Below are 27,160 nucleotides of genomic sequence, written 5' to 3'. Positions count from 1 at the left end.
AGGCTGGGTCTCTGTGGAGTCTCCTCCACCACCTCCCCTCCTCCCCTGATGAAAGACTGTGGATCTGTCTGCCCGTCTGGAGCACGTATCACTGCCCTATAACCCTGTTAGCACATTATCTTGTTAGCTCGTTAGCTGTAGCTCGCACGCAGAGAGCAATGAAAGACACCGCAGCAAAGCTCAGATGGGAAATATATGTAGGACCAAGAGGTTGCTGCATTTCATCCCAAGCTGGGCTATTGTGGTACAGTTTTGAGGTTTTTGGGGTATTTCTATAGATTTTAAAACAAATAAAATCTAGTGCTGGCAGTGCTGCTGTCCTCATGACTGAAACGTTTGTGTCACACAGTTTCACGCACTGCGTGAAATGTTTGCATGTTCCCGCAGAGAAGGATGCGTGCAAAGTGAACAACTTTGCTGTTGCTCTGACCTTTGACCTTTTAGCACTTGTGTGCCACTTCATCATCAAAGCCTTCTCGCTCGACGGCCATCTTCGCGATGAGCTCTTACTCGCTTCTTCCTGCCACTCTTAAAACATCTAGACTAATGCAAACGGAAGTTTTATATGGTAAACAACACAACTCTGTGGCGGTGTCGCTGTAAATTCACCCAAAACATAGACGGCAGCTGTCTGTCTGCCATATATTATTTCAGTTCTGCCGGTGAATCTTCTGCCCTGTGTTTCCATACAGCCCACACACGGCCTTTAAGATTAGTCTTCGGCTGCTCACGTTTATTCTTTTTCTCACTTGGGGTCCAGTAATGTTTGTACTTTATTGGCCTAAAACTGCAGGCTCTACTGGAGGTGGACCTGTCCAGTCTAGTCTAGACTGGTGCTGTCCAGTTTAGACCGGTCTGGTCCGGTCTGGACTAGACTGGTCTGTTCGAGTCACCTTAGAAATGACCTGACATCCCACCCCCACATCCCCCAGCTGTGCTGGCAGTGCTGCTGTCCTCATGACTGTTGAGTTAGCTGTCTGCACAATAGGAGGCAGCCAGTCGTCAGTAATGCTGAGTTGCTGTGCCGTGTCATTGGCTAATGGCGCTACCAATTCTTAGGCTGGGCACATTTCCTGATTTTCCTTTGTGTAATTAAATCTCTGTTGGGTTCAGTGTTAACATTTGACCTGAAAAAAACCTACACTCATTTGGACTGTGCATTTTGACCAGCCCCTACCCCCCCCCCCCCCTTCCCAAACCTTGAACTGCTCTGTTGAGGAAAAAAACATTTTGTGAGGTTTTTGTAAAATTTCATCCATAAATTGTAAAAAAAAAAAAAAAAAAAAAACTTTATCCAGCATTGTAAGATTTCACTGACCCTGTTAGAGTCCATAAAAGTGTGGTGTACTAAAGGGCGCTGAAAGGATTTAATTTTTGTGTGCTAATCTAAATCCCCTCTCTTCACAGTGTCTGATTATTAAAGAGCGGGTTTTCTAAAGGGTTATGCGAACAGGGTGCTTAAACGATTAGGCTCCTACAAGGGCGGCTTCGGTTGCAGAGATGCTCCTTTTGCGTAATCTTCCTCCACACGCGAGCGTCGACTTTAACAGGAGCGTTTCAGCACCCATCATGCATTTCTACCATTCACTCTGCTAGAGAGAAGCCAGGGAAGATTCTTCTATTTGTTTTTTTGTTTTCAGAGCTAGCCAAATTGAACTAGCATTGATCTGTTAGGGTAAACACGACGCGTTATTAATAGCTGTAGTCCCCATTCACCAGGCGGACTTGCAGTTGGCCTCACGGCACCTGCTCTCTCTTGCGATGTCAGGGATCCAGTGTTTTTCTCTTATTAAAATTTGAAGAGGCACCTGTTTTTATTTGTTGTTCTGTAGGGTGAAACGTGCGGGCCTGGATGTCTTTTGTCAGGTTTTTGTTTAGCGGCCCTGCGTCCCACCTGTCGTACCTGTCGTCCTCACTCAGTGGAACAATCCGCCGTCTCCGAGCGTCGGGGCGAAAGCTGATTAGCACGCTTCGTCTATCGATCCCATTGCGCACTTGAAAATCTCTAAAGAAAAAACCGCTCCGCTAATTAGCTCTGGCTCTTCTCCAGCCGCCGCTTGTTATGTGTGTCCTGTTTTTTAATTTATGCGCTTCCCCGGACGTGACCGCAGGTCGGCACACGGGCTCATCCCGTCCTCACCATTAGGCAGATTACTGCGGCCCGTACCGGGGTGAGAAGGGGGTCAATCGGGCGGGGGAACGGAAATAATCTGGATAAAATACCGTTCCTTTCCTCTAATTTGGATTGTATGCATTTCTGTTTGTGCATACAATTAATGCGCAGTCAGTTTGAGATGAATGCCTTTCGTTCCAGTACACTCGTCTCTGGTTGTGTACGGTGGTGTAAGTTTTATCTTTTTGTCCTTCTGTTTCCTGTAGATCAGGGGTGTCCAGTCTCGCACCAAAAGGGCCATTGTGGGTGCAGGCTTTTGTTTTAGCTCAGCACTAGGACAACAGTTTCTACTTAGCAAGGCCTTCGTTGAAGCTAATGAACTAATCATGGTCTTCAATCAAGACCTTTATGTTAGAATCGAGTGTGGCAGTGCTGGGCTAAAACCAAAACCGGCACTCGCACTGGCCTTTTGTGGATGAGATTGGATGCCTCTGCTGTTGTTGTTCAGGTTAACCTGCTTGTTTAAGGGCATTGGAGAAGTGGTCCTTCAGGTGATTTGACCTCATAACCTTCTGGTTACACTCTCCAATTGCCAGACCACTACAGACTACACTGCGCTAGACTTCCTCTAAATTTGATTTGATCGGTTTCAGCTGTGGTAACCCACCCTGTTCCTGGAAATCTTCCATTCTGTAGGTTTTTAATTTCAACCCTAATTTGGCATGCTTGACTCTACTAATTGGCCCTCAACAAGATCTCTAGCTGTTGAATGAGATATTAGGGTCTTGTGTTAGGGTTGGAATGGAAATCTACTGGACAGGAGTTTGTTACCACCGGGTTTCATTATATCATGTTCTTTCTCTTCCTCCATCACAATTTTCCTCTAGTACTGTGAATAGAGAGAGATGGGGCAATAAAGGAAATGGTGGCATTTTCTTCCTGGATCGCTGTGGCCCTATCTCTCTGGGGTTGAGCGGTGTCACGGCAGAAGCGGAGGTCAGTGGAGGGTATTAGACCAGGCCCAGACAGACCGTAACTCAAAGCAGCTCTTTATCACGCCCCTCCTGACTCCTGCTCCTCTGAAGAGCTTTTGGCGGGCTCGTGTTAACCCGTCGGATGAGAGCGCTCTGTGCTCTAAGTGACGGAGTGCCTGCTCTTTCAGATTGGCCTCTCGGGTTTATGGCTTGTCGTGTGCTGTGTGGAGGCAGTGTATGGGTGGGAGGGGGTTCCAGTTGGGTTGAAGGGGGCTGGTCAGTTCGCTTTTCGATTCATCAATTCAGGAAATGTACTGGAATTCCGTTCATGAGTTGAAAACGTCCAATAGAACATTCTTCAATTCATTAGTTGAATTTCTTCCATTTCTGAGGTAATATTTCACCTTCAGTGTTCCCGAAGTATACATTACTTCCTGGTTAGCGCACTCTGCTCGTTGCATTGTCAGGCGTCGACGCGGTCACGCTTTTGCCCGCACCAAGCCTCAATCCCATTGGCCGGCAGAGCTCTGGCTCTCAGCTCCAGTTCAGTGTCTGTGTTTAAGTCCGTGGCGGAACTGCGCTGCCATTAGCGCCGCCTCGCGCCATCCGTTTCAATCTCTTCCCCCCCACTTAGCGATGCGCTAGGCTAACCGCTAACTGTTCAACTCCACAGCACTGGAGAGCCCAGGCCCCCCTCAACAACGGCTTTTCCAGAGAAATGATTTACATTAGCCGGCCAAAATTAAAAATATATAATTAATAAAATGTACCGAGTGTGTTTTTTGGAGTGATTTACGCAGCCACTGTTCAATTAAGTGATACTGCGCCTGTGAAATGGAGACTGACCCCCCCCCCCCCCCCCCCGACCTTTCTAAGTGCGATGGAGGTTATGGAGATTGATGTGGGGGTTGGGTGTAATGGGGGGGGGGGGGGTGGTGTCCGTGGCAGGTGAATATGTATATGGGTATTTTTATTATCTGGCTTCTGAGGTCATGTGTGAAAAATGCCGGTCTGCGCGGTGGTGGTTGGGGGGGGGTTGGGTTGGGTATTTTCTGCCTGTGCCGCAGAGTAACCGGGGCCGGCTTTAGGCGTCGCGGAGGCGTGCGAAGATCCTCCAGCGCCGGTTTTAACCGGAGAGTGATTTACCGCCACTCGCCTTGTAATCCGGTTCCAGAATAACTCATCCTCACCAGGGTGTTTTTCCCCTCGTACTGTAAATCATCTGGCGGAAAAATACCCGCAGATGAACCTTCGGCGATGTGTAATCTTGCGAGTCGTCGTAAAAACAACCAACCCCCCCCCCCCCCCCCCCTTCATGTTGATTGCAGCGCCCTCCTTTCCAGTTCCTTGAACTGTCCCCCTTTTAATAAAGTTCACAGCCGCGTGGCTCGCTGTTGGACAGGGGCCTGAACAGGTGGCCTCTGTTCTCCCATCTGTCCGAGCAACAGCTGCCCCCTGTCCCCTCACTCCCCCTGCCCCCCTCCTTTCTTTTCTGACGGGACGGGGGGGGGTCATGTTGCCTGTTCCTGTAGCTGACGTTTTTCCGAAGCTTTCCTTTTTCTCTCGGTAAACCCCAGGAGTGCCGAGCCGTGGCACACCTGTCCCGCTCAACACTGGCCACCTTGTTCTCTGGCTGTGTGGGGCTTTTGTGTGAGGGAGCCGGGACCAGGCGAGTCGGGGGTTGCATGTTTAGAGTGCACCTTCAGTTAAGTGGCTGTAGAACAATCATGGGTTAGGGCAACAAATACCCTGGAGGCCCCACCCGGTCAATTGTAGGTATCGGCGTGTGAACTTCAGGTTTGTTCGGGTGTGTGAACAAAGCACAATGCATGGTAATGTTAAGCGAGTTGTCGGAAATTATTCTCCCACAAATTTTCAGTTGTTAAGTAGTTGTGTTTCTCACCCTTTTGGAGAAAATGGAGATGTTTAGCCAATTCTGAACTCATTATGTAAATGGTTAATTATGTTGAGTGTTTAGTGACATTAATGAGGCCCAAATTGTTTGTCATTTTGGTTATGATGAATGCTTGATTTTTCAGAAGACATCGTACTGAGAGTTTTGTGTTGGGAGCCAGATTATAAATGACTGGTTGTCTGCGGATAAATGGTGTTTGTGAATTCCCAAATACATCTTTTCTGGAAATGAAAAATTCCACTGTTCTTGTGAGATGAATAATCCTATGAATGAATGCACATGTTTACAAAATGATCTAAACTGTTGCATCAGTAGCAAGGGCTCCTCCACAGAAGTTCAGTTTGAAGAGGTTCAGTAATCTGGCAAGGGGGAAGAACTGTTTATATAGGTGCCAAACAATGAGCAAGCCCCTGTTGTATGTGGGAGCCAATCGGTTAACAAGTCCCTGTTAATATGGGAGCCAATCGGTGAACAAGACTGGGGCTCATTCCCATTCTGGGGCCACTTCCTGGAGTTACTCTTGAGCGTAAAAAGCTGTCATAATAAATAGTGACAGTAACACACTTACTGACTATCGCAGACAGCTAGCTCATACTCAGCATGTACTCAGCAAAAGCTATTGAAATGTGACTGATGTGAAAGTTGCTAACTCACTGAATTAATTTGTAACCTCATGTTAAATTCAAATACTAACTGTGTTTGACAGTGAAATCTTAATTTTTTTTCCCGCTTGTGGCAGTGGATTACATTACAGAGAGTAAGCAAGCATTCTTACGATGCAGTGAATACGTTTCTGACGCGAAACAATTTTCTGGAAAGATTCTAGTAAAATCTTTAAAAGGGTAGAACTTGAATTTGGTTTCTTGCATGGTAATCATTATGAGGTGTGTGTGTGCGCGCATGTGTGCGGTAGAGTATGTGTGTCAAGGTGAGTGGTAGAGTATGTGTGCGTGTCTGTGAGAGGTAGTGTGTATGCGTCTATCCTGGGCAGTGTCTTGGGCCCTTCTGGATGTCGGGTTTGTTGGCCAGGCTGCTGTGTCAGCGCTGGCCCCAAGTGGGGTGTCTGAGCTCCAGGACAGGCCCTGGCGGTGCCCCCCGGTGACGGGTGCGATGACAGCGCTCTCGGGCGTCTGTGTGGCAGCGCTCTGTAGCCCTGTCTGAATTTTAACAAGGCCCCGCTCCTCCGCGGGCTTCTGAGAAGTTCTCATGGCAGCTGTCCAGCCCCACACTGAAAATGTAAAGAATTTCCCCCACTTTTTTTTTCTTCTTTTTTTTCATCCCTTTCTCTCCTCTCCTGAGGGTAACTCTGCCCCGTACAAAAGGGGGCTGCTCGCACACAAAGCTGGAAAAGCCACGCTTAATTAAAACGCAGGAACACGGTTGGCTGGAGGAAGGGGGGGGTGGGGGGGGTGGAGGCAGGGGGTGGGCGGGGACGCTGAAGCGGGGGTTGCGGAGGGATACGGGCGCGATGAGCAGAAATGTCACTCCTGATTCAATATGGGGGCTCGGCACGGCGAGGTCCTGTTTGTTTTTCTTCACGCGTGGACCGCCTTACTTTTGCAGTTTAGTGGAAAGGGACGTTAGTTACTGTGTTTTGAAAGTCTTGTGCTAATTAAAATGTTGAGTGTTTTCTGAACACTGGTGTATTGGGTCCTGTAGGAACGTCTGTGACAGCAAGCCAAACAATATGCCGTCTGTTACGTTTAAAAAAGAAAAAAGAAGGAAGTTTTAGGAAAGAAATTGCAGATGACAATGAATAGAGAACAATGGTAACTTTAATTTAATAAGTGACACTCAGTAATTGCCTATTTCATTAAGTAAAAGATAAATGTTACAATTCCCAAAAGAGATTTGGTGATTCAGGTTTCCCACAAGCCCTGGAAAATCCAAAAACTGGAATTCTTTGATGCATTTTAGCCAGTCATGGAAAATTACAAAATTGCTTAAAGGTCCTGGAAAGCCATTGTTTGTCCCGGAAAATATTTCAGTATGACATAAGGCAAGACCACAGGCACCCCAGTCTGAGAGTAATATATGAGTGACCCCCCTACATAAAATGTCCTGGAAAATAATGTCTTGAAAACAGTGGTGATTGTGAAGTCTCCCAGCTCCCACTTGTTATGTGGTCTAATGCATTTTATAAACAACAGGCCAATCAATAGAAACACTGAAGAAATGTCATCATCGACCTTGTGGTGGCAGTTTTGTATCGGCCCTCAAATGAAAGCTGTTGATTAGCATTCTTTTTCAGCTGGGTCTTACTTTTAAGATTATTAGCCATTTCTTGGGAATAGTTTTGCTGCTGAGTTATTCCCAAACACATCTACCCTCCATTATTCATTTTTCCAAAAAGTTTTATTTGTGCTTGAAACGGCTTGTACAGTCTCTATATATTTTGGGGCTTTTGGGGCAGCACTTTCCCTGGAAAATATCCTAGTGTCTGCCTTTTGCTTGTGCCGCGTGTGTGCATGCGTGTGTGTGAGGGATGGAGAGGGGGAAAGAGTGCGTGTGTATGTACGTGAGAGAGAGAGTGTGTGAGGGGGGGTGTGTGTGTGAGGAAGGGAGGGACAGTAGGAAAAAGTGTGTGTATGTGTGAGAGAGAAAGGGTGGGAGAAAGTTTATGCGTGTCCTTATCAACCCCGCTCCTCTGTGAGTGAGAACAGCAGCGGTATCAGAGAGGCTCATGGGATTGACGGGCCCAGACCGGGCCGGCTCTCAGACTCTTGCAGCCAGCTGGTCGCAGGACGGACGCATCCCCAGGGACCCCTCCGCTCGCGTGTGTCAGAGACGGGGTGCGCCGAGGTCACGCACCCCGTCAGCTCCTGTTCTGTCACAAGCGTACATTACGGCCGGTTACCGTGACGACTCCCGCCGGGGAGGACCTGTCGCCGTCGTGGCGTTTTTCCCTCGTGTTTTGGCGGCACTGGAAGCCGCACATCAACGAAAGCCCCCCCGTTACCTTCACCTGTCTCGGCTAACCTGAACAGACGGAGAGAAAGACTTTATGAACTTTGCTGTGCTACAGCTTTAATGAACCAAGCCTAATGTGTGTTTTCTGGTCAGTCCTCATTTCGTTACTGGCATGTATCCAGAGCGAGTAACACAACTTTTTATGTCAAGTCCATTTAAACAGCTGGATATTTACAGGAGCAATTCAGGTTAACTACCTACCTGGGTACCTGTAACTTTTGGATTACGAGCCCAGTTCTCTAACTTTTATACTGCACAGATTGGTGGGCTAAATGAAGCCTTGAGCATTGCATCACTGCTGACCATCCTGTACTGCAGTGACTACTGGCTTTTGCTGATGGTCACTTGAGTAGCACAGCAGTTGGTAATTTGATAGCACAGCAGTTGATTACAAGGCTAACTCTGGTCACCTGTTTTACTAGGTCTAAATAGGTCGCTGAACTTAAGGCATAAAAATGAAACCAGCAGACTCTGTGGCTCTCCAGGACGAGGATTGAGGAGAGCTGCCTTAGAACAAGCATGGACTGTGCTGTGGGTTGGCACCTACCTCTCAAGGTTTGGCGTGCGCTAGCAGAACTGCTGCTAAATCCGGCCATGTTATCACTGCTGTCATTGTAAGCGTCTATAAAATGAGTTTGGTTTCGTTTGGACGTGGGATGTAGGGGCTTCGGTGTTGCAACCACACAGTCTAATTCAGCGACGTGCAAGTAATGTCTCGGGAATGCTTTGTGGCAGGGACAGGGCCGTGTCCAATCGGGTGGTCAGAGTGGCCCCCCGCTGGAATTTCATTGGTCACCCCAGGTGCCACCCTTATTTTTCCACCTAAAATAGCGCTTTATCGTGATTGTTGCCGAGAGTGTGGCCCCCACCTGGCCCACTCCATGAAGAGAATCCTGGTGACCCCCCCCCGGGTGGAGGACATATTTAACCTGACAAAAGACTGGTCTCAGTTGGCCTGTCTCCACGGCTGATCTCACCCCGCCAAGTTCGAGATGCTGTGTCCGACCTCTGGACTCCCCTTCTCCCGAGCCTCTGTGGTTTACCACGTGAGGGTGGAAAATATGCAGCCATGTTCCCCTTGTTACCGGATCCGCTGCAAACCGTGGAAAAAAAAAAAAAAATCCCATCAATGGAAACTACCTCATTACATGCATCTGCCGGGGCAGGCTCTGACCTTCGACACGGCTCGCGTTTAACGGCGTGGAGTGAAATGCGAAGCCGGTCGGCAGTTGCTGTGACCGTGGAACTGTTTCGGCGGCAGCTTAACTTGGAGTGTGACTCACCGCTCGCCGATTTCCCCAAAGTTTGGTGAGGCGGCAGCGACGGAGAGAATATGAGGACGTTCTTGTTGGAGACGCCATTTTCATGTTGCCGTACGGCGGCCTGTAGCGTAGCGGTTAAGGTACAGGACTGGAACACGCAAGGTCGGTGGTTCGATCCCCGGTGTAGCCACAATAAGATCCACACAGCTGTGAGCAAGGCCCTTAAACCCTGCATTGCTCCAGGAGAGGATTGTCTCCTGCTTAGTCTAATCAACTGTATGTCACTCTGGATAAGAGCGTCTGCCAAATGCCAGTGTAATGTAGGAAATGAAAAAAAAAAACGCTGATTACAGTAAAGATGCCGATTACTGTGATGAGAGGAAACGTATGCTCCAATATCAGGCTCAACTCTTGGGTTTCTGTTACTTGGCTTTGATATTGTTCTTTTCATTCTTGTACATGCCTTTATCTTGACTTTTAAAGTGGGCCAGCTGGGTGATAGAAAGCTTGTTCTCCTTTGAGGGGAAAGTCATGATGTGGCTGAACAACACAAGCAGAGAAAGCCAAAGCACTCCACTCTCTGGGTGTTGATATCTGCTGATGAGCCTCAATGTGCAGACTAGTTTGTGCCCAGTTTGCCTTCCACAGTTACCATTAATGGCTCTGCGTCAACTGTGATGTTTCAAGGATAATGGCTTCAAAAGAAGAGAAATCTTCAAAAGAAGAAAATTGGTTGGTAAATCCAGTTATCAAGATGAACTATATCAGATAAAATCACACGTTTAAATATTGACTCAAGGTTAACAATAGTGTCACAAGATTGCATGGAAACAAACGGCACGTACGCTTTCCGGAAAGTTCTTGTTTGTGGACTTTTTTTGCTTGTATTGTGGTGATCTGTGTGGACTTCAGGCTTCCTTTGAGATCTCTACAGACTGACGTTTTGTTTGGGCTCTGCTTGCATAAGATAGAAGAGTGAGTTGTTTATCCTCCCCTTCCCAAATCTCCGAGCGCAGGTTGTGTGTTGAAGGTCGGTGACCCTGTTTTCGCCTTCATATCACCAACCAATTCAGACCCAAAAAACCAGGTGATATTAGTTAACTGTGTAATGAACTGCTTTAATTGACAAATTAAGTGCTGTGTAACAAGACCAGGAATGAGGAATCACTGGTCTACATTTAACTTATTTATGCATTTGAAATGCCTGATTTATTTTCGTTTGTCCTTTGTAGACGATCGGTTTCCTGCCCTTGCATACAGTACATTTCGGTTTTGTTTGTTTTTTTCGACGGGGGTAGGTCAGATGTTTAAGACTCCCACGATCGAGCCGTGGAAACCTGGGGAGATGGATCTGCAGTGGCTCAAATGCGAGTGTTGGTTTATGAGGGAGGAATCCGTGCCATTAAACATGGCCGCTCAATATGCAGTATATCACGGTGAGCGTCAGGGTATATGATCTGAGCGGAAGCCCAAAGCCCCATGATGCTTCCTTCATGCTGAACGGTAGTAATTTAAGGACTAATAATGATGACGGATAAACCGGCTGGCAGGATTTCAAAGAAAAAGGAAAAAAGGCCCAGGATGTATTTTTCTGACTCATTGATGCCACCTCTATCAATAACAGAGTTACGCGTGAATGGGTCCTTTGTGTCACGTGACCGCAGTTGTAGTTGAATGAGTTTTGGCACAAGGGCTTCTGTCGAAATCCACCTCTAGACTGCAGTGCTGGCCCTGCCCTGTTATTCTCCGCATAACCGCGCCAGTTCTAATCGATGCCAGGAGTTTCATGTGGGGGTTTTCTTGTTTACCAATGTCCACTTGCAGCTTATGTTCAACGGGCCTTTTATGTGTCTGTTTGCAAAAGGGAAATGAGCTTATCTTGCGTTTGCGGGCGTGTGGGATTGTGTGGCACAGACTCGATGCTCCCTGCTTCTAAAATATTAACAAAGTGCAGTACATATACTGTTGGTCTTGCAGTGTCTGCCCATTTTTACCCCTTGGAGAGATTTGCCTCGGCCAAGGATAATATACAGCCATATAATCTGTGTATGTGCTTATGGAGGCGGTGTTTTGCTGAGCTCTGTCTCTTAAGAACACGGCATAATTCAGCTAAAGGCCTTTCCGGGGCAGACGCAAGTCAAGATCCTCACTTGTAGACTCAAGGCAAATTTCATTTAAGGCCATTTGGGGTTTAAAAGGGGTGGATTTTTTTCGGCTAACTGCTGCGTCTTTGTCTGTTTGCTGCCGTGCCTCTGTTGGTTGGGACGTTTGCGTTGGGCCACATTCTTGTACAGAGAAGCCTCTCTTGAGTTTTTCGGCCTGGCTGTGCACCATTTCCACGTCCCTGTCCGAATTCGCTGGTGTGTGTGCGCCAGCGTTAAAGCGTACTCTACTCTGCCGGAGCATTCGTCACACACACACACACACACACACACACACACACACACACACCCACACACACTGAACACACACTTGCAGCTTGTCTGGACTCCTTGGTAGAAACTGCTGGTAGAATCTGCTGAGGTTGTGTAATCAGTGGTTTTTCCCGGACCTGGTCCTACTGGTTTTTGGGTCTGTCAGTTTTGAATCTATTTGAGCTGTCAAGATTTAGAATGGATTGCTGTAAAGACCGTTTGTTCTGGGTTTCTTGTTGCTGACACGCGTGGTAGATAATGCTCTTATTCTGAAGAGTACAAGTAAAGGAATTGAAGCAAATTTGTTTGAGTCCTGCAAATTACATTTCTATGTAATTTCTGTTCTGTTTTCCCTCATCTCAGACCTTCCTTGTCTTTCTTTGCGAGTATATAAATAAAATGCCGAAGTTTCCCGTTTATGAAGTGTTCCTATTGAGTCAAAGGTCCCTAGCTAGCAGGAAATGTTATCACAATGTTACTGAATTTGTGATAACATTGTGAGGACGTTTTTGGGTTAGCTGAGGAAAGATTTTATGGGTACGGTCATATCGAAGGGCCTAATGAGGTCTAGCTTTGTTGGAACTTTGGGCCGACCATTTTATTTTTGTTTGGCTTGTTTGGATCGTGCGTCAGTGATGTTCGTCCCACGGGGTCCTACAGTGTAGCGCTAGGGTGTGGAATGTTGTGGAAATGCTGTGTGTGCTGTGGAGTTCTGTGGGAATCCTGCATGTTCTGAGCTATTGTGCTCTCAGGCAAGATTATCATGTGAGATTACTATAAATACCTTAGCTGTACGTAAGGATAACGGCATTTAATACTGCAAACACTGCCATCAGTTGCCCCGCTGAGCAAATGAGAAGCTTCGTGTATGTATTTGTCATTGTTTTTTATAATCTTGGCAGCAAACGTGCATTTGATTGAACACTCCCAGCCTAATTTGGAATGTCCAGTTAAAGATTTGCGGCCATGATCTTGCCCAGTCTCCTCAGCAGAAGCGGGAGAGTGCACACATCTGTAGTCGCCGACGTGTTTTGCCAACCTGCTTCTTTTCCCACACAGCCCAACGGCACTCTCACATGGAGTCGGGTCAGTGGGAGACCTTTACTTTAGTCCTTTGCGTACCGTCCGCGTCGACCGGCGAGAGTCGGTAGAGAGTGATGAAATGCAGACCGATTGGGCCTTTCTGTACACTGGGTGTAGCTAGGGTGATTCAATTGGCTGTTGCGCATCGCCCTATGGAGCTACCGGCCAGGGTAGGCACTGGTATGGTCTGGGTTTGATCCGGGTAATGTCCTCAGAGGCTCCCAGCTCTTTGCGCTAGAGTGTGAATCTTCCCCTCTGTCATAGCATAGGCTAGGTGCGACCACTGCGGTGGCTCAAGCCCTTCCTCGCGCCCCGTCCTCCTCTCCTCTCAAACTTCGTCTTTGTCCACGACGTTTCCATCCTCTGGTGGAACATTTCCAACATGATATTAAAAGATTTAGGGATTACGGACTGAGCGCCACTGAGCGCTACATCCCAGCGCGCGGAGAGCGGAGTCAGCCCGGTAATCTGATTGATGGGACCTAAGAAGGCGGTCGCCGGACACGAACTGAGCGCGCTCCAGCCTTGAGTGACAGCCGGGGCCCGCCCACTCTCTAGCGAGGCCGGGAACCGTGGAGACCGGGCGGCTGAGAACAGCTGCCTCCTCTCGCACGGCGCTCGTCTTTAACACATAATGAGCAGTAACGAGCAGGGGCCAATGCCTGCCAGCCGAGGTATTATGCAACACGTTTGTATTTTCTGCTAAATTAAAATTACAGGGTTGTGTTGAGTCCAATGTCAAAAGGGGGCCGCAATAACGCTAATGTTGAAATAGTCATTGACATCTTTTGTGTCATTAAAAACCGTTGGTGGCTCATATTCTTCCACGCATAGTCTCATCCAGTGCACATGGCTACGAGTTTACAAAGCTTGTTGGCTCTCTAATAATGTAGTTAGGAAATTAGCATAATTGCTTTTATTCAAAAGAAAAAACTCCTGCTTTGTCTGGTATTGGGGAAGACAATGGGCCATTGTGTAATTTGAATCTCTCGCGCATGAATTTGTTCTACCAAACGCAGTCTTTGCCCTTGAGCCGAGAAGGGTGTAGTTTCAGAAAACAGAAATAGCAAAATGGAAACTGTGCCCCGTAGCCATATCGGCTCACTGATGTCTGTCCAATGATTGCCACGAGGCAGCGGTTCAAAGCCTAATTTGACGAGGAAGCGCATTGTTTATCGGTTAGCTCTTTAATGTTGAGAACAAGAGTTTGGCAGTTGCTTGGAGTGTTCCAACGCAGAGAATTACGCTTCCTTTTTTCAATGTCAGGACGCGTTAACCACCCGCTGTGCTTTGGTATGGGTTGGGATGGGAGCCACTCCTCTGATATGAAAAAGCTGAAAAGAAGTGACACCGGGAAAGCTTTGGAAGCCATTTGAGTCTTGCATGGTCAGCTGAGCATGAAGATATGGCCTGGTCTTCAGGCTCGGGGAAACTTGTAAATGTCAGTGCCACTGTAGCGTAAACGTTCTGCTGTTCTCCAACTGCAGTGCAGTGGCCAAGTGGAGCTGACCTGAGTTTTTCATTTCATTTGGCTGACACTTTTATCCAAAGCGACTTACAGTTGATTAGACTAAGCAGGAGACAATCTTCCCCTGGAGCAATGCAGGGTTAAGGGCCTTGCTCAAGGGCCCAATGGCTGTGCGGATCTTATTGCGGCTTACACCGGGGATCGAACCACCGACCTTATGGGTCCCAGTCATGTACCTTGACCACTACGCTACAGGCCGCCCGTGTTGAGGATTCACTGTTTGCGTCGGTTGTAGCAAACGTATCCAGGTGACTAGCAAACGTTGTCTTTCTGCTGTGAAACATGTTCTTGATTAATTATGAAATTAAGTCACACTTTCAAAAGTGGTGTTTAATCAAAAGTTGTGATCTTTGAAAGGGGTTATTATTTAGGTTATATAATAATAATAATTATAATGATAGTATACATGAGCTGTGGCTAATGGCTCTGGAGCAGGTATACATGAGCTGTAGCACATTCTCCAGCACATGAACTATGGACTGCAGATGAGTAGCAGTCGGCATCGTGTGCCTTGGTCAACGTGTACGCTAATCTGCGCTCTCCTAGACTGACAGAGGACGTGTCTGCACTGGGATAGACTTGCAGCACGGATGTCCAATCTTTTCTGAAGAGGACTAGTGTGAGTTTTCGTTTTAACCTGACTCCTGATTCTACTTTGGTGGATCTCTATTGAAGACCTCGATTCATTAATTGGTTGCATCGGGTGTCGTAATGCTGGGCTGAAGCAAAAACCCACACTGATCCTTTTCATGTAAGATTGGACACCCCAAATGGCATTAAATGAAATTTGCTTTTGGTCTACAAGGGAGGATTTTGACTTGCATCTGCCTCGGAAGCCCTAAAGCCACTGGGTATTTCAGATTTTTGGGAAAAAGGCAATCGGGGCAGCAAGATGTGTAGTACAGTTCTACCAAAAATGAAGATGTCTGGTTCCGTCCCCTTGGTAGCATTTATTTTGTAATCTCTTGGTCGTGTTGTTTTTGGGCTCTTTTCTTTTGTTTAGCTTTTTTGTTGTTGCCATGGAGACGCTGCGATCCATCAAGCTGACGACGCTCCCCCGGCTTCACCAGCCGAGCGATCCGGCACAATGCATCTGGCCGCGGCTCCGAGGTTTGGCCCGGTCCGCGGCTTTATCGTCGAGCCCTCAGACCGTTAAATCACCCCGCGTCCCCGGCAGAAACCGAACGGAGGGGTTTTCTTTTTCCGAGCGAGTATCCCGGCTCCTGAAATCGAGGAAGGCGCGTGCTTTCATAAACGTACGAATGGTCTGTTCGTATGTCCCATACGTACGTCCCCTGGCCCATCTCCCAGAGCGCTGTGGGAGAAACATCACCATAGAAACCGAATCAACAGACGAATAGCATGGACTTTGTTTGGGGTTGAGATCAAAGCCCAGGCCAGCCCCGAACCTAGGGATCTTTCATCCAAACCTGACACAATATTGGACAGTGTGAAGATGAACCAGACCTCACCAAATTATGGTTTCCCCCCCCCCAAGTGTAATGCTTTTACAGATGGATTCAGTTTATTGTATCCCGAAAATAAACTACAGTTCAGTCTTTTCATTCTTAGTCCTTAGCGAGCCTAGTTTGATCAAAATCAATATTGGGTGTAATTATTGCTTACAAATGAACACACAAATCATTAATGTATGCAACTGAAATAGAACTGAAATATTCTGGCTATTTCCTCCCCTTGCAATTTGAGTGCTTTTACTATGTGCCACCTCTTCCCGTGAAAGAAGACTTCACATTTCTGTGTGACAAGCCTTTCATCTCCTCTGCGTCCGGCACCCTTGGTCTGTCAGTTTCGAATCACCGGCGTTATTGATGAAGCCTCGCTGCTCTCTGAAAATAGCGTCGAAGGTCGAGGTCACGGCGCTGACCTCCCGTAACGGCCGTGTCCTTCTGAACCTTAATCATCTCAAACCTGAAGTGACGGCGAGTCGATCACGGGAGCGACGCCCGCAGACTTTACCGAAACCTGTGGGAGTCTGGCGAGGAACGCGAGGAACCGTCCCTCTTTAAATATTTAAAGTTACATTCCACTCTAGAACTTCAGTCGCAATGCTATGGGGTTATTTTAAGTTCAGCTTTAACTCTTTTTTTTTTCACGGTGAAAATCTCTACAGCGGTTTTGAAAACGGTGAGAAATATAACTGACACGAAGCAGGCTTCACCCTCGTTACAAATCGCTCTGGAAATGCCAGTTGATTTTGAGAGTCGACCGTTAAGTGGTGAACATTAGTTTTGAAGTCGGCCTGGCACTGTACACGGTGTCCTTTGGGGATGACTCATTCCCAAACACCCGCTGTCTGCGGGACCCCATTTTCGGGAAGAGTGGTTTACGCCTGTTCCTCCCAAATTTAGACGACGTGACACGTTTGGTGAGGATGGCTGTGGAATTCCTGTTATGCGCCTGTGCTTCTGCACCTTCCACTTCATCTGAATTGTCCTTTCCTTTTCTGGTAACTGGTTGAGGGCTTGGATGAGCGCGTAGGTGACTCAGCTGTTATTGTGAATGGGTTTTAAGCCTCGTCTAGGGACCGGATCATTGGGTGTTGAATCCTGTTGTGCGCTGTTCTCTTGCCCCTCTGCCCTGGCTGGTTTGGGGGGGGGGGGTCAGGGGTAGGAGGGGGTGGGTTTGCGGAGGCAGAGAGGGATAAAATGAACTCATGACGCCTTTCAGTCAGCATGTTTATTCTTGGGAGGCGACATTCTTTTGGGGCTGCCCCGTCTGACGGATTTAGCCCCTGAAGGAGCGGACCTATCGGCTGTTCGGGATGAAGTCTACAGGCGGACTGGTCTCCAGTTAGCCGCGACAAAGTAGTGTTCGCGCCGATCCTAGCAACTAGTCAGCACGCAGGAGACAGCTCGAGAAGACGTTCCACGTCAGTGCAGCGGGTTCCTACGAATAGCCACAACCGAGCTGAACAGCTGCCGATTACAGCGGCCGTTTTTTACGCAGCCAAGATGACACTTGACGTGTAAGTTCTTCTCAAGCCAGGAACGTGGAATGGGTTTACAGTTAGCTACAGGACTGTTACGGGACCGTTTGTTCTGATGTGCCGTACGCAGTTCTGGTTTTGGTCTGATGTGGGCTGTTGCTCTCGAGGCGGAGTGGTGCTTTTGGGGTTGGGGTACACCCTTGCCTTGTTAATGACTTTTGGGGGGAGCTGAAGCTGTACTGTGGACTTTCTCCATGACCCTGTTCGGAGCCGGACACCTGTCCCATAGCCATCAGCTCCCATCTCTCCCTACTTGCGTTAACAGGGCCAGTGTGTAATTAAATTTCTCTTGCTCGCTCATCTCTGCCGTATTAATAGAATGACCCCACTGTACTTTGGTGCTGTAGAAGTCATTCATCATTATGCCAAATCTGTATCCAAGCTGGAAACGGAAAACGGATGACTGTGCATCTTTGTGTGTGTGTGTGTATTTGTTTGTCTGTTTGTTTGCGCGTGTGTGTATTTGTGTGTGTGGATTTGTGTGATAGATCCAGGCCTTCATAGATGTACATGTCCCCTGTCCTGTGTGGGGAAATCGCCCAGGTCTGGGTGAGTTAGCACGGTGGACAGCCTCTCAGTCCACAGACCAGGGTGTTAGGAAAAATATTCACTTCACTCCCTCTCCTTCTTCCTCTCTCTCTCTCTCTCTCTCTCTCTCTCCCTCTCTCCTCGTATTCTGAGCCCCTCAGGCTTCATTGGCAAAGCTCTTTCCTCTAATGGCCGTTTTATCGTTGTCTTTGTTCTTTTTCGTAACGTGCGGCTTCAAACCACACATTTATTTCCCCCTCTGCAGAACGGATGCTGGAGTTTCGATGGGGCCACCTGTTTTATCTCTTGTTTTTCTCACCCGCAGCTTTTGCAGTTGACTCAGAGAGTTTTGGGTGGTTTGTGGTTGGATTGCTTGGAGGGTTGTCTGGTTCATTCACTAATGTCGCCTTTTTCTTTTTTGATCAGCCCTGTATGATTAAGCTTGGTGTAGCGCGCCGTGCGTAGTTAGGGTTTCAGGGACTCTCCTGTGGCTATTTACTGTACTCACCTGTTTCCAGCCCGTCTGTATCCTGTGACCAATGTCTGCAGCTGTAACAATGACATCATTGTGAGGATGCAATACGAGGCGCCTTTTAATCAACCTGGGAGGGAGGCGGTCGGGGGGGTGGGCAGTCTGAACTAAATGTTCCGTCTTGTCTATTTGCGCTGGGAAGAATTCTGTGCAGTAAGGAGGCTCCCATTCTCCGAGGTTGTAAAATTCACATCTATCCTCAATATAAACTATGAATGAACTAGGTTTGTTTTTACTGTGTGCCGTTAATGTCGGTTACCGTATGATATATTGAGCTGCCCTCTTCTATGGGTCTCGCTTGTGAATGAGATTCCGGGACTTTCTGGTTAAGGTTAGTGGGTAAATAAAATGGTAAATGGAGACGTAGAATGTGGTCTTAATAAATGGGAATGTATAGGACTGTGGTAATGGCGAAGCGGTGTGCTTGTGTAAAGGGGATAGGCTAACGAGACGCAATTAGCCCATCAAGCTAAAGACTGGAGGCTCAGGAACCTGATCACACTTTTATTGCTCCTCCAAGTGTGACATGGCGTTTTATAGTGGACGTTTGCCTGCGTAACTCAGGGCTCTGGACTGCACTGCGCTAGGACTTTAGCATTGCCTGAGATAAATGCCACGTCATCCGCTTTACGAGTGCACTGGCCTGTGTACTGGTCTCTCGTGGGGTGGGGTGGGGTGGTCACGCTCACTGGTGGCCAGTAGGGATTCTCCCAGCATGCTCTGGGGTGGCCATCTCTGCTTGCCTCTCTGGCCGTGGTGCTCCAGGCTCTGCAAGCATTTTTTTCTGTTCTTTTTTTTTTTTTTTTTTTTGTGAGCGTTACTCTCAAAAAAATTTCGTTGACATGCTCGGCCGGGGAGAGAATTCATTATCATGCAAATCCGCCGGCGACCTTGTCAGTATCGGCAAAGGTTGTGGGCAAAGGTGAGTGATGCACAAGCAGCCTCTGTATCGTATTACCGATACCGATTGTCTTTTCATAGGAGTTTTAATGTGGGGATCGGTGCCTTATTTGTACCCCTCGGCCGCCCTGTATAATTTCTGCTCAGCTTGTTTGTACCGGATGTTCTTAAGCTCGAGTGCACAATGGACAATTAATTTCTTTCCCTGAAGTTATGTTCTCTTTCAGTTTCTGATAAACCGCGATGCTGACACATTGTGTCAATCACGTTTTATCTTTGTCTCTCTAACAAAGAGCCGTTGTTGGCCTGATGACGTTCTTTAATGTTAATTTCCCTAAAGTCTCGCAAACCAAGCGAGAAACCTGTGTTTTTAATTTTGGAAGGATAACTATAATAATTTTGTTGCCAGTTTTCACGAAAGCATACGAACTCATGTCCCCTAAATCGTTCGATGAACCCGTGTGAAGCCTTGAAGGCCTTTGGGACTGTCTTGTGGGAAAAAACTGTTCCGGAACGAAAAGTCCCATATTCTTTTTGTTTTTTTTGGATAAAGGTTTGTGTTGATGCGCCACACAAAACCCAGTTTGTCCTCGAGTTACAACCGGTTTGCGATGTTCTCTGACCGATCTACTGTAGCTCCCTTATGTAACCGCCAGGTCTGTTAGGAGGTCATCGAAGACTGTCGACTGAAGTTTCGCACATAGCATGTTGTTCCATGTCAGCGCTGGGGATTGCAAAACATTGTGTGAAGTGGGAACGGCTTTTATGACACCTGTAGAGCAGGTGCTGACAAGCATGTTATTCCGAGGAAATTGTGAGTCTGCAGAAGCTGGACTCACAAGCTCGCAGTACTTCCTTGTGATACCAGGTTTGAGTAACCTGTGGGCAGCCTTGTGCGAGTGTGTAGTATTGTTTGAAACCTGTCAGTGTCATTTGTTGACATGTAACTGCAGTAGGAAAAGCATGTCTTGCTGGTGCTGCTGGTTATTCCACATTTTCAGCTGAATTGGATCCAGCCATAGGGGTTTTGGTGGGAGGAGCCTGACGGAAAGCAGGCAAATCCTGCTGTGTGTTTTGCGGGAGACGTGGAGGAGCTGCCAACCACATTTACATAAAATCATTAAACACTCATTAACAATCCCCCCCCCCCAGTCCAAACCATACCAGCACCCACATCCTAACCCACCCCCCAGAGAAATGTAAAACCATAACCCCCCTCCTGTCAACAGGGCTGTAAAAGTCATTTTGGTGTGGCGTGCTCTTTTTCCGTGCGACGGCTATCCGTTACCTCTGTCTGGTTTTGCGCCGGTGTCGGTTTCAGGACTTGGCACGGGAGCCTCGCCTCGAACCCGCACGTCGATTCCGCTCCCTTTCTCCCGGGGTTACGGTGCAGTGACGTCACAATGCTGGCGTTCGGTGTGAGGAGCCGCCAGGATGTTCTGAGCAAATGGGCCTAGTGGACTTGAAGGATAATGCGTGTACGTGTGTAACTGGAAAAATTGGGCGTCTTGTCGAGTTCCCGTTTGCTGGCACATATTTGGCCAAGTCTGAAGAGATGAGGGCTTCTGATTTGAAAATTACAAAAGCTGAGTGGGGGGGGAGTATGGAACAGCCTTGCAGTTGGGTGCTGGGGGTGGGGGGGGGTATGCGTATGTCACCCAGGGGCGTGCCTACCGTAGCCAGACCTGGCATGGAGGACAAGGGGCCGTTTGTTTTGTCGTTTTATTTAGTGTTTGACACTCTTCTCTGTCACAGTGCTGTTGGGTTTCGCGGGCTGTTGTCACTGGTTTACGGCAGGGCTCCGCCGCCTGTGTGTTGATAGCGCAGCGACGCTAAGGGAGGCGGTCGGTGGCTCCAGCTGCCAGTCATCTCGAGATGGGAAACAAAGCGCAGCGGAACCAGCAACCCTCCATTCTGATTGGATTTCATCTCTGAACAGCTACTCAAGGGGCCTGCGTTCGTTTCAGAAAGACAAAACCCAATGCAAACATTATAGCACGGGTCTGCAGAAAGCCCAGCGTATGTTGGATTTAATTTCAGGTCTCTCCCAATTGATTTCCGAACCTTCCTTTTAAAAACGTTTTAGCATTGTCAGCTCGACTACTGCCCTTCTCTAGCCTCAAACTTCCTACACCCCCCCCCCCCCCCCAGGCTTGGTGTTTGGGTCTTTTCCTCCCCTTTCTGTCACTCTGTAAAGCGTCTTTGTGTCAGTCGCCTGTAAAAAGCTCCATACAAATAAAGTTGAATCGAACTGATGCGGAGCCTTTGTGTCGGAGCGCAAGACGCGCTGGAATGATTGCGGAACGCCAGCCTCATTACCGCCATTGTGGGCTTCGCCGTCGGGCAGGTGCACCTCGTTCCTCTGTGGCGGAAGCGAGGGGTTCGAGACGGGGGCGCGGTGCTGGGGACCCCTCGAGTGGCGCCGGGGTCTTTGCACCAGCCGCCGCGCCCCGCCCCCTCCGTTCCGGACGATTGGCAGGAGCAGGAAGTGGGGCTGGCACGGCCCGTCGGTCGACGCCGTGGGAGAGCTCGCGGAGTTCCGCCAGCGCAAATGCTTGGAGTGGCTCCTCTTCCCTAAAGACCCGGGAATCGCAAGCAGCTTTTAGACCAGCCTGTTTTTTCGTCTGCTGCGTGTCTCTGGCTGTGTGTCTCTGCGCTGTGCTGTCTGTCTGTGTGTCCCTGTGTGCAGTTGTGTGTTTCTGTGCGCATCTGTGTGCATTTGTGTGTCTGCACTGTATGTCTGTGTTTCTTGCGAGAGTGTGTGTGTGCGCCAGGAGTAATTGTGTGTGTGTGTGTGTGTGTGTGTGTGTAGGTAGGTCTGTGTTTCTTGTGAGAATGTGTGTGTGTCTGTGTGCTATGTGAGAACGTGTGGGGTGATGTGCAAGACTGATAATGCAGGAGTAATTGTGTGTGTGTGTGTGTGTGTAGGTGTGCTATCTGAGAACGTGTGTGGTTATGTGCAAGACTGATAATGCAGGAGTAATTGAGTGTGTGTGTGTGTGTGTGGGTGTGTAGGTCTGTGTTTCTTGTGAGAATGTGTGTGTGTCTGTGTGCTGTGAGAATGTGTGTGGTTATGTGCAAGACTGATAATGCAGGAGTAATTGTGTGTGTGTGTGTGTGTGTGTGTGTGTGTGTGTGTGTGTAGGTCTGTGTTTCTTGTGAGAATGTGTGTGTGTCTGTGTGCTGTGAGAACGCATGTGGTGGTTATGTGCAAGACTGATAATGGAGGAGTAATTGTGTGTGTGTGTGTGTCTGTGTTTCTTGTGAGAATGTGTGTGTGTGTGGTGCGTGTGTGTAGGTCTGTGTTTCTTGTGAGAATGTGTGTGTGTGTCTGTGTGCTATGTGAACGTGTGTAGTTATCTGCAAGACTGATAATGCAGGAGTAATTGAGTGTGTGAAGAGAATGAGCGGGAGAGAGAGAGAGTGCATGCATCATGGTTTTGCTACATGCTTTTGCGTGTTTGAATGTCAGAGAGAGTAAGCCCCATGTATGTGCATTTCACATTTGTGTTAGTGTTCCTGACCGTTGTACAGGGGTGACTGCACGGTGAAAGGTAAACATGCTCTTCAGCGGTAATTAGCCCTGTCTCGTTGGATTGAAGTGTGCCTTGTTGATCAGCGGTTGGCTCTCGGTGTCGTGACGGTGCTCGACACGGTGATGGTTGAGATTCGGGTCTGTAAACGCGAGCGCCGTTGTTGTGGAGTCCTCCCCGTATCAGCCTTATGAAACATTGATGCAGCCTCCTCTCCTGCCGGGGAGCTTTTGGCTGTAAACAGCGGGTTTATGCCGCATGCACACGGGCTTATGGAGCTGTGCTTTCCACCATAGCTCGCCCGGGATCCCCTGAAAACGGGCTAAAGCCCTTTTCCCGTATGGTCTTTATATCGTGCACGGATTTGGCAGCGCGTTTGTCGAATCCGTCTCCAAATCGAAAGGCGTCGAGAGTAACCGCAGCGTACGCGCAGGGAGTTCCCCCTCGGTGCCTGCGTGATTAATGCCTCTTTAGGCCCCCGGTGGGAACGCTCACTCTTAATTTTGATACAGGCAGCACTGAGGGCACCTGCAGTGGGGGCCTTGGCTCTCTGAGTGACATGACCTGTGTCTTGCAGCTGATCTGTCAATCACGGTCTTCTGTCTGGTCCGATGGCACTGAGGTCGGTCACCTTTGACCCCCAGCCTCATCCCCCCCCCGTCCTGTTGCAGACAGGTGCTGTCATGTGGTGCAGACATGTCAGGTCGGTGGCTGCTGGGAAGGTCGGTCCTCCTGGCGACGGGGTGCTTTATTAAGGAAGTCTCTGATGTGGCCAGGACATCTGTCAATCGCAGCTCACATCTGCCAGTGTGTTTCGACAGCGAGGCCTTTATATGTGTGTGTGTGTGTGTGTGTGTGTGTGTGTGTGGATAAGCCTTACAGTAGTATACCTATAGATATCAGAGTGTGTGTGCGGGGAGTGTGTATGTGTGTGGGTGTGTGTGCACGCCTATGTGTTTGTGTGTGTGTGTGTGTGTGTGTGTGTATAACAGTAATTCAGTGCGACGGTGCAGGTTGTGCAGTGCCAGGTCTGTATCCAAAGGGCTGGCTTTATGAGCCCTGAAAGCAATCATCACTCTGTGTGTGTGTGTGTGTGTGAGTCCCTTTCTCTCGCACACACACACACACTCCGGGCCATTTTCTAGAATTTCGGCAGAACAGACCTGCCCGTTATTCCCGCGAAGAAGGCGAATAATTCTCATGAGCCAACGACTCCGGCTGTCAAACACGCACGCTGCCAACGCACAAAAAACCCCCCAAAAAAATCCTGTTCGCGCTTTTAAATTCACCTCCGGACAGCGCTAATCCGGGGTGCCGGGACCTAGGAGGGCGGAGGGTCGGAGGGGCGGGGGGCGGGGGTTGTTGGAGGCAGCGTGATTCCCTCTCCCCATGCTGGAACAACGCCGCGTTTCCCCATCTCGCCAGCTTCCTTAGCGACTGCTAGGACTCGGCGCCTGTTGCCAGGTTACCCTCCGCCACTGTGAAAATCGGGATTCTGCGTGCGGGGCTACGGAGGAGCCCTGTTGACTTGCGCCGATCCCTTAAATAATGAACAGCCCGTGCGTTTGAAGAAGGGAGCGGAAAAAATGAAGCGCGAGGGCTGATCGAGGAGCGGGGAGGAGGAGGAGGGGGGGGGGGGGGGGGGGGAGGCGGTGGATCGCGCTTCGCACCGTTCCGGCGAGCAATAACGGCGTCCGACGGCGGGAAAGCCATGCAGCTCCACACTTCAAAGCACGGCAAGGCGTCGGGCTTCATCCTCAATGAGAGATGTGTCTTATCTTCAAAAATGGAAATCTACCGGTACGTAGACGCTCGCTCTCCTCACCGTGTTAGGTCCCCCCCCCCTCTTCTCCCCCCCCCCCCCCCTTCCCTTTTTTTTTGTATTTTTCGAATTGCTTTACAGATGCGGTGATCTAATGAAGGCAACTGTTGAACGTTTGGGAAAGGTGCCGTGCGGCTGGTCGTGCGCAGGCTCTTCGCGGAGCACGGTTCGGCGGGGGAATGTCAGACCGTGTCGCCGCGTTTGCGTCTCGCATCGAGGCGTTTGCACGTGTAATTGGTCAGCGCAGAACGTAATTGGTTTAAGGGTATCGGTGATATTTACGTTCGGCTTTTTTTTTTTTTTTCGCCCGCCTGGATTATGAATGTGGCGTTTGTCAATGAATTTGAAACGCAGGCTTTGTGCTCCCCGAGTCTGTGGTGCTGTGGTTTCATCTCTCCACATTATGATTTACATTTTGCTCGTTGCCGGGGTGGGCGAACGAGTGTGCGTTGCCATCGCCGTCGTGTTTGCCCGAGCAGCTCCCTGTAGAGCTGTACACGAGTCGAGATCAGTGCTTTACGCCGTTAAGTAAACAAGCGTTTACGCAGAACGAGATGTGGCGCTGAAGCTGAGGACGTTACAAAACCGCGCTGGCGTGATCCGATCGAGCTCGAGACACCGAGGGGGAGATGTATTTAATTCGCAAAAAAAAACGCTCAACGCTCATCGGGTGTAAAAAGCGATCGGGAGAACCTTGTTTTTGACGTCGATCTGCAGTGTTTCTGGGGTGTATAGCTGCAGGGGGCTGGAGAAAAGCAAGGTTTGGCCTGCGAAGATCTCGTTCTAGTGCCCAAAACAGCATGAAATGCTAACGTGCTAACGTGTGCTTGTTGGATTCCGGGCTAGTTATAACTGGTGCCCGTTAAAGACGCGCTGTTAGCGGAATGCTAGCGGTGGAAACCGGAGGACTGAACGGTGTCTATGCTTCCCTTGAATCCCTCTGTTGTTTTCTGAACACGAGCCCAGTCTCAGGCCTGCTAGCATCCAGCAGCTACGCCAGTTTTCGCCCGTGAAACACTCCGATGTACCTGCACAAAAACATCTCGTTCAAAAACAGGGCTCTAATTCAGGAACATTTGCTCCTGGAAATGTATGTGCCTTAACTGGAAAAAGTAATTTGGGAGCATGCCTCCTTATTGTGATGCATTAGTGTGCTTGTAAGATCTTCTACTTATTGTGGGGTTAAACGGCTGCACTGGTCTTATTGCGGTTAAACTGGTGCTTGAACCATCAACCTTCCAGGTCCAAGTCGGGCACCTTAACGGCTAGGCTATAGGCCATCGTGCACATGTGTTAGCATGTTAGCGTATAGCCCTGCAAGGTAGTTGCGTAGCCTCACCTGACTTTCCCATACCTGTTCTGTGGGGACCGAGAAGCCAGCCCGATTTGAACGTTGCGGCAGGTATGCAAAGTTCTCGCCGCGAGTGGAGAGTGCTGACGTGTGATTGGGGTTTGTCCGTGTGAGCAGTGCCGTCATTCGCACGAGGGAAACCGGTCGGTCCGGTCCTGCGACGCCGTTGTTGTGATTGCACCGGTTCTGCGAACTGGCGCAGAACGCATACCGGAGCGTGCTGGAATGTGTCAACACTGCTGCTAAACAAGCCTCTTTTACGTCTCCTCCTCGCAATGCAAAACCGTGCTCCTGGCGAAATACCCTCGGCGGTTGTTATTGTGGGGAAAACGTTGCGGCTGAAGTTTGTTGCCCTCCCCGTCCCTGACCTCGCCTGGCTTCCCCACTGGCACAAAATGGCGGTGGCCGCGCCCCCCCCCCAGATGCCGCAGGGTATGGCGGACCCCGGGGGACAGCTGTGGCTTGGCGTTTGAAGCGGGCACAGGTGCCACGGCGATGAGCCTTGCTGCTGCTGCAACGCGGCTCTCTGAAGTTCCGCGTCCTAACCCCCCCCCGCCTCCCTCCTGTGGTTCTCAGGAGAGGCGAGAGCCGGCTGGTCTTTTGAAGCGGCTGCTGGCGCTAAGCGCTAGCTACGCTAATGAATTGAGAGCGGCCGGGGGGGCCATCACGACTCGTGGTCTGAGCCTCCTCCCGCTCCCTCCTGCTCCGGTGCTGTAGTCAAAGGTTAGACTAATTACAGGCTGCAAGGAGCTCGGCGCTCCGAGATGGCGGACCCTCGCTGCTTTAGCTGTATCTGCTGTTGGATCTCTGCATCGGCCATGTGTGCGCGCGTGTAAACATGGACCGCGGACAACAAATGGGGAATCGCGTCGCGTCATGTTTTATTCATCGGCTTCGTTAACCCCCCGTTATCGAGGGTGACTTGCGCGACTTGCCTTTTGTACACGGTGTTCCCTTATACAGATCGATGTTGAGGAAGCCTTGCCGGATACGTGCCTTGCTCGAGGCTTCAACAGCTGTGCCTCGGATTTGAACCTGCAACCTCCGCTTTTAATGGGGCCGCTGAACCTGCTGCTTTGTCCTTATCTGTTCTGCTGCACTGCCTGGCCAGCGTTTAAGACGCAGAAAACAAATGTAACTTGGCCGTGCCAAATTTGTCATCCGCTAGCAATTGTATGTTGGTAAATTGCGCAGTCGAAATGAACACAGAACATTGGATATGGATGAA

General features: G+C 49.2%; 1 protein-coding gene across 7 annotated transcripts in view; it reads left to right on the top strand.

Moving 5' to 3' along the window:
* enah (ENAH actin regulator) overlaps positions 1 to 27,160 on the top strand; it is a 111,746-nt gene that overhangs the window by 14,800 nt on the left and 69,786 nt on the right. For 4 of the 7 annotated variants that reach the window (XM_061241577.1, XM_061241573.1, XM_061241572.1 and 1 more), the window contains exon 1: positions 17,021 to 17,245. The exons of 1 other annotated variant lie outside the window; for it this stretch is intronic. In XM_061241577.1, the coding sequence (XP_061097561.1) occupies positions 17,232 to 17,245 (14 nt within the window). In that variant the 5' untranslated portion in view covers positions 17,021 to 17,231. Of the gene's footprint in view, positions 1 to 17,020; positions 17,246 to 27,160 lie in introns of those variants that run through there. 2 more of the 7 variants (XM_061241575.1, XM_061241576.1) reach the window with 2 other exon arrangements.

The sequence above is a fragment of the Conger conger genome, chromosome 5 (genome assembly GCF_963514075.1).
Source record: "Conger conger chromosome 5, fConCon1.1, whole genome shotgun sequence".
NCBI lineage: Eukaryota > Metazoa > Chordata > Actinopteri > Anguilliformes > Congridae > Conger > Conger conger.
Note: the sequence above shows the minus strand (reverse complement) of the source record. Positions and strands in the feature narration are given on the sequence as shown.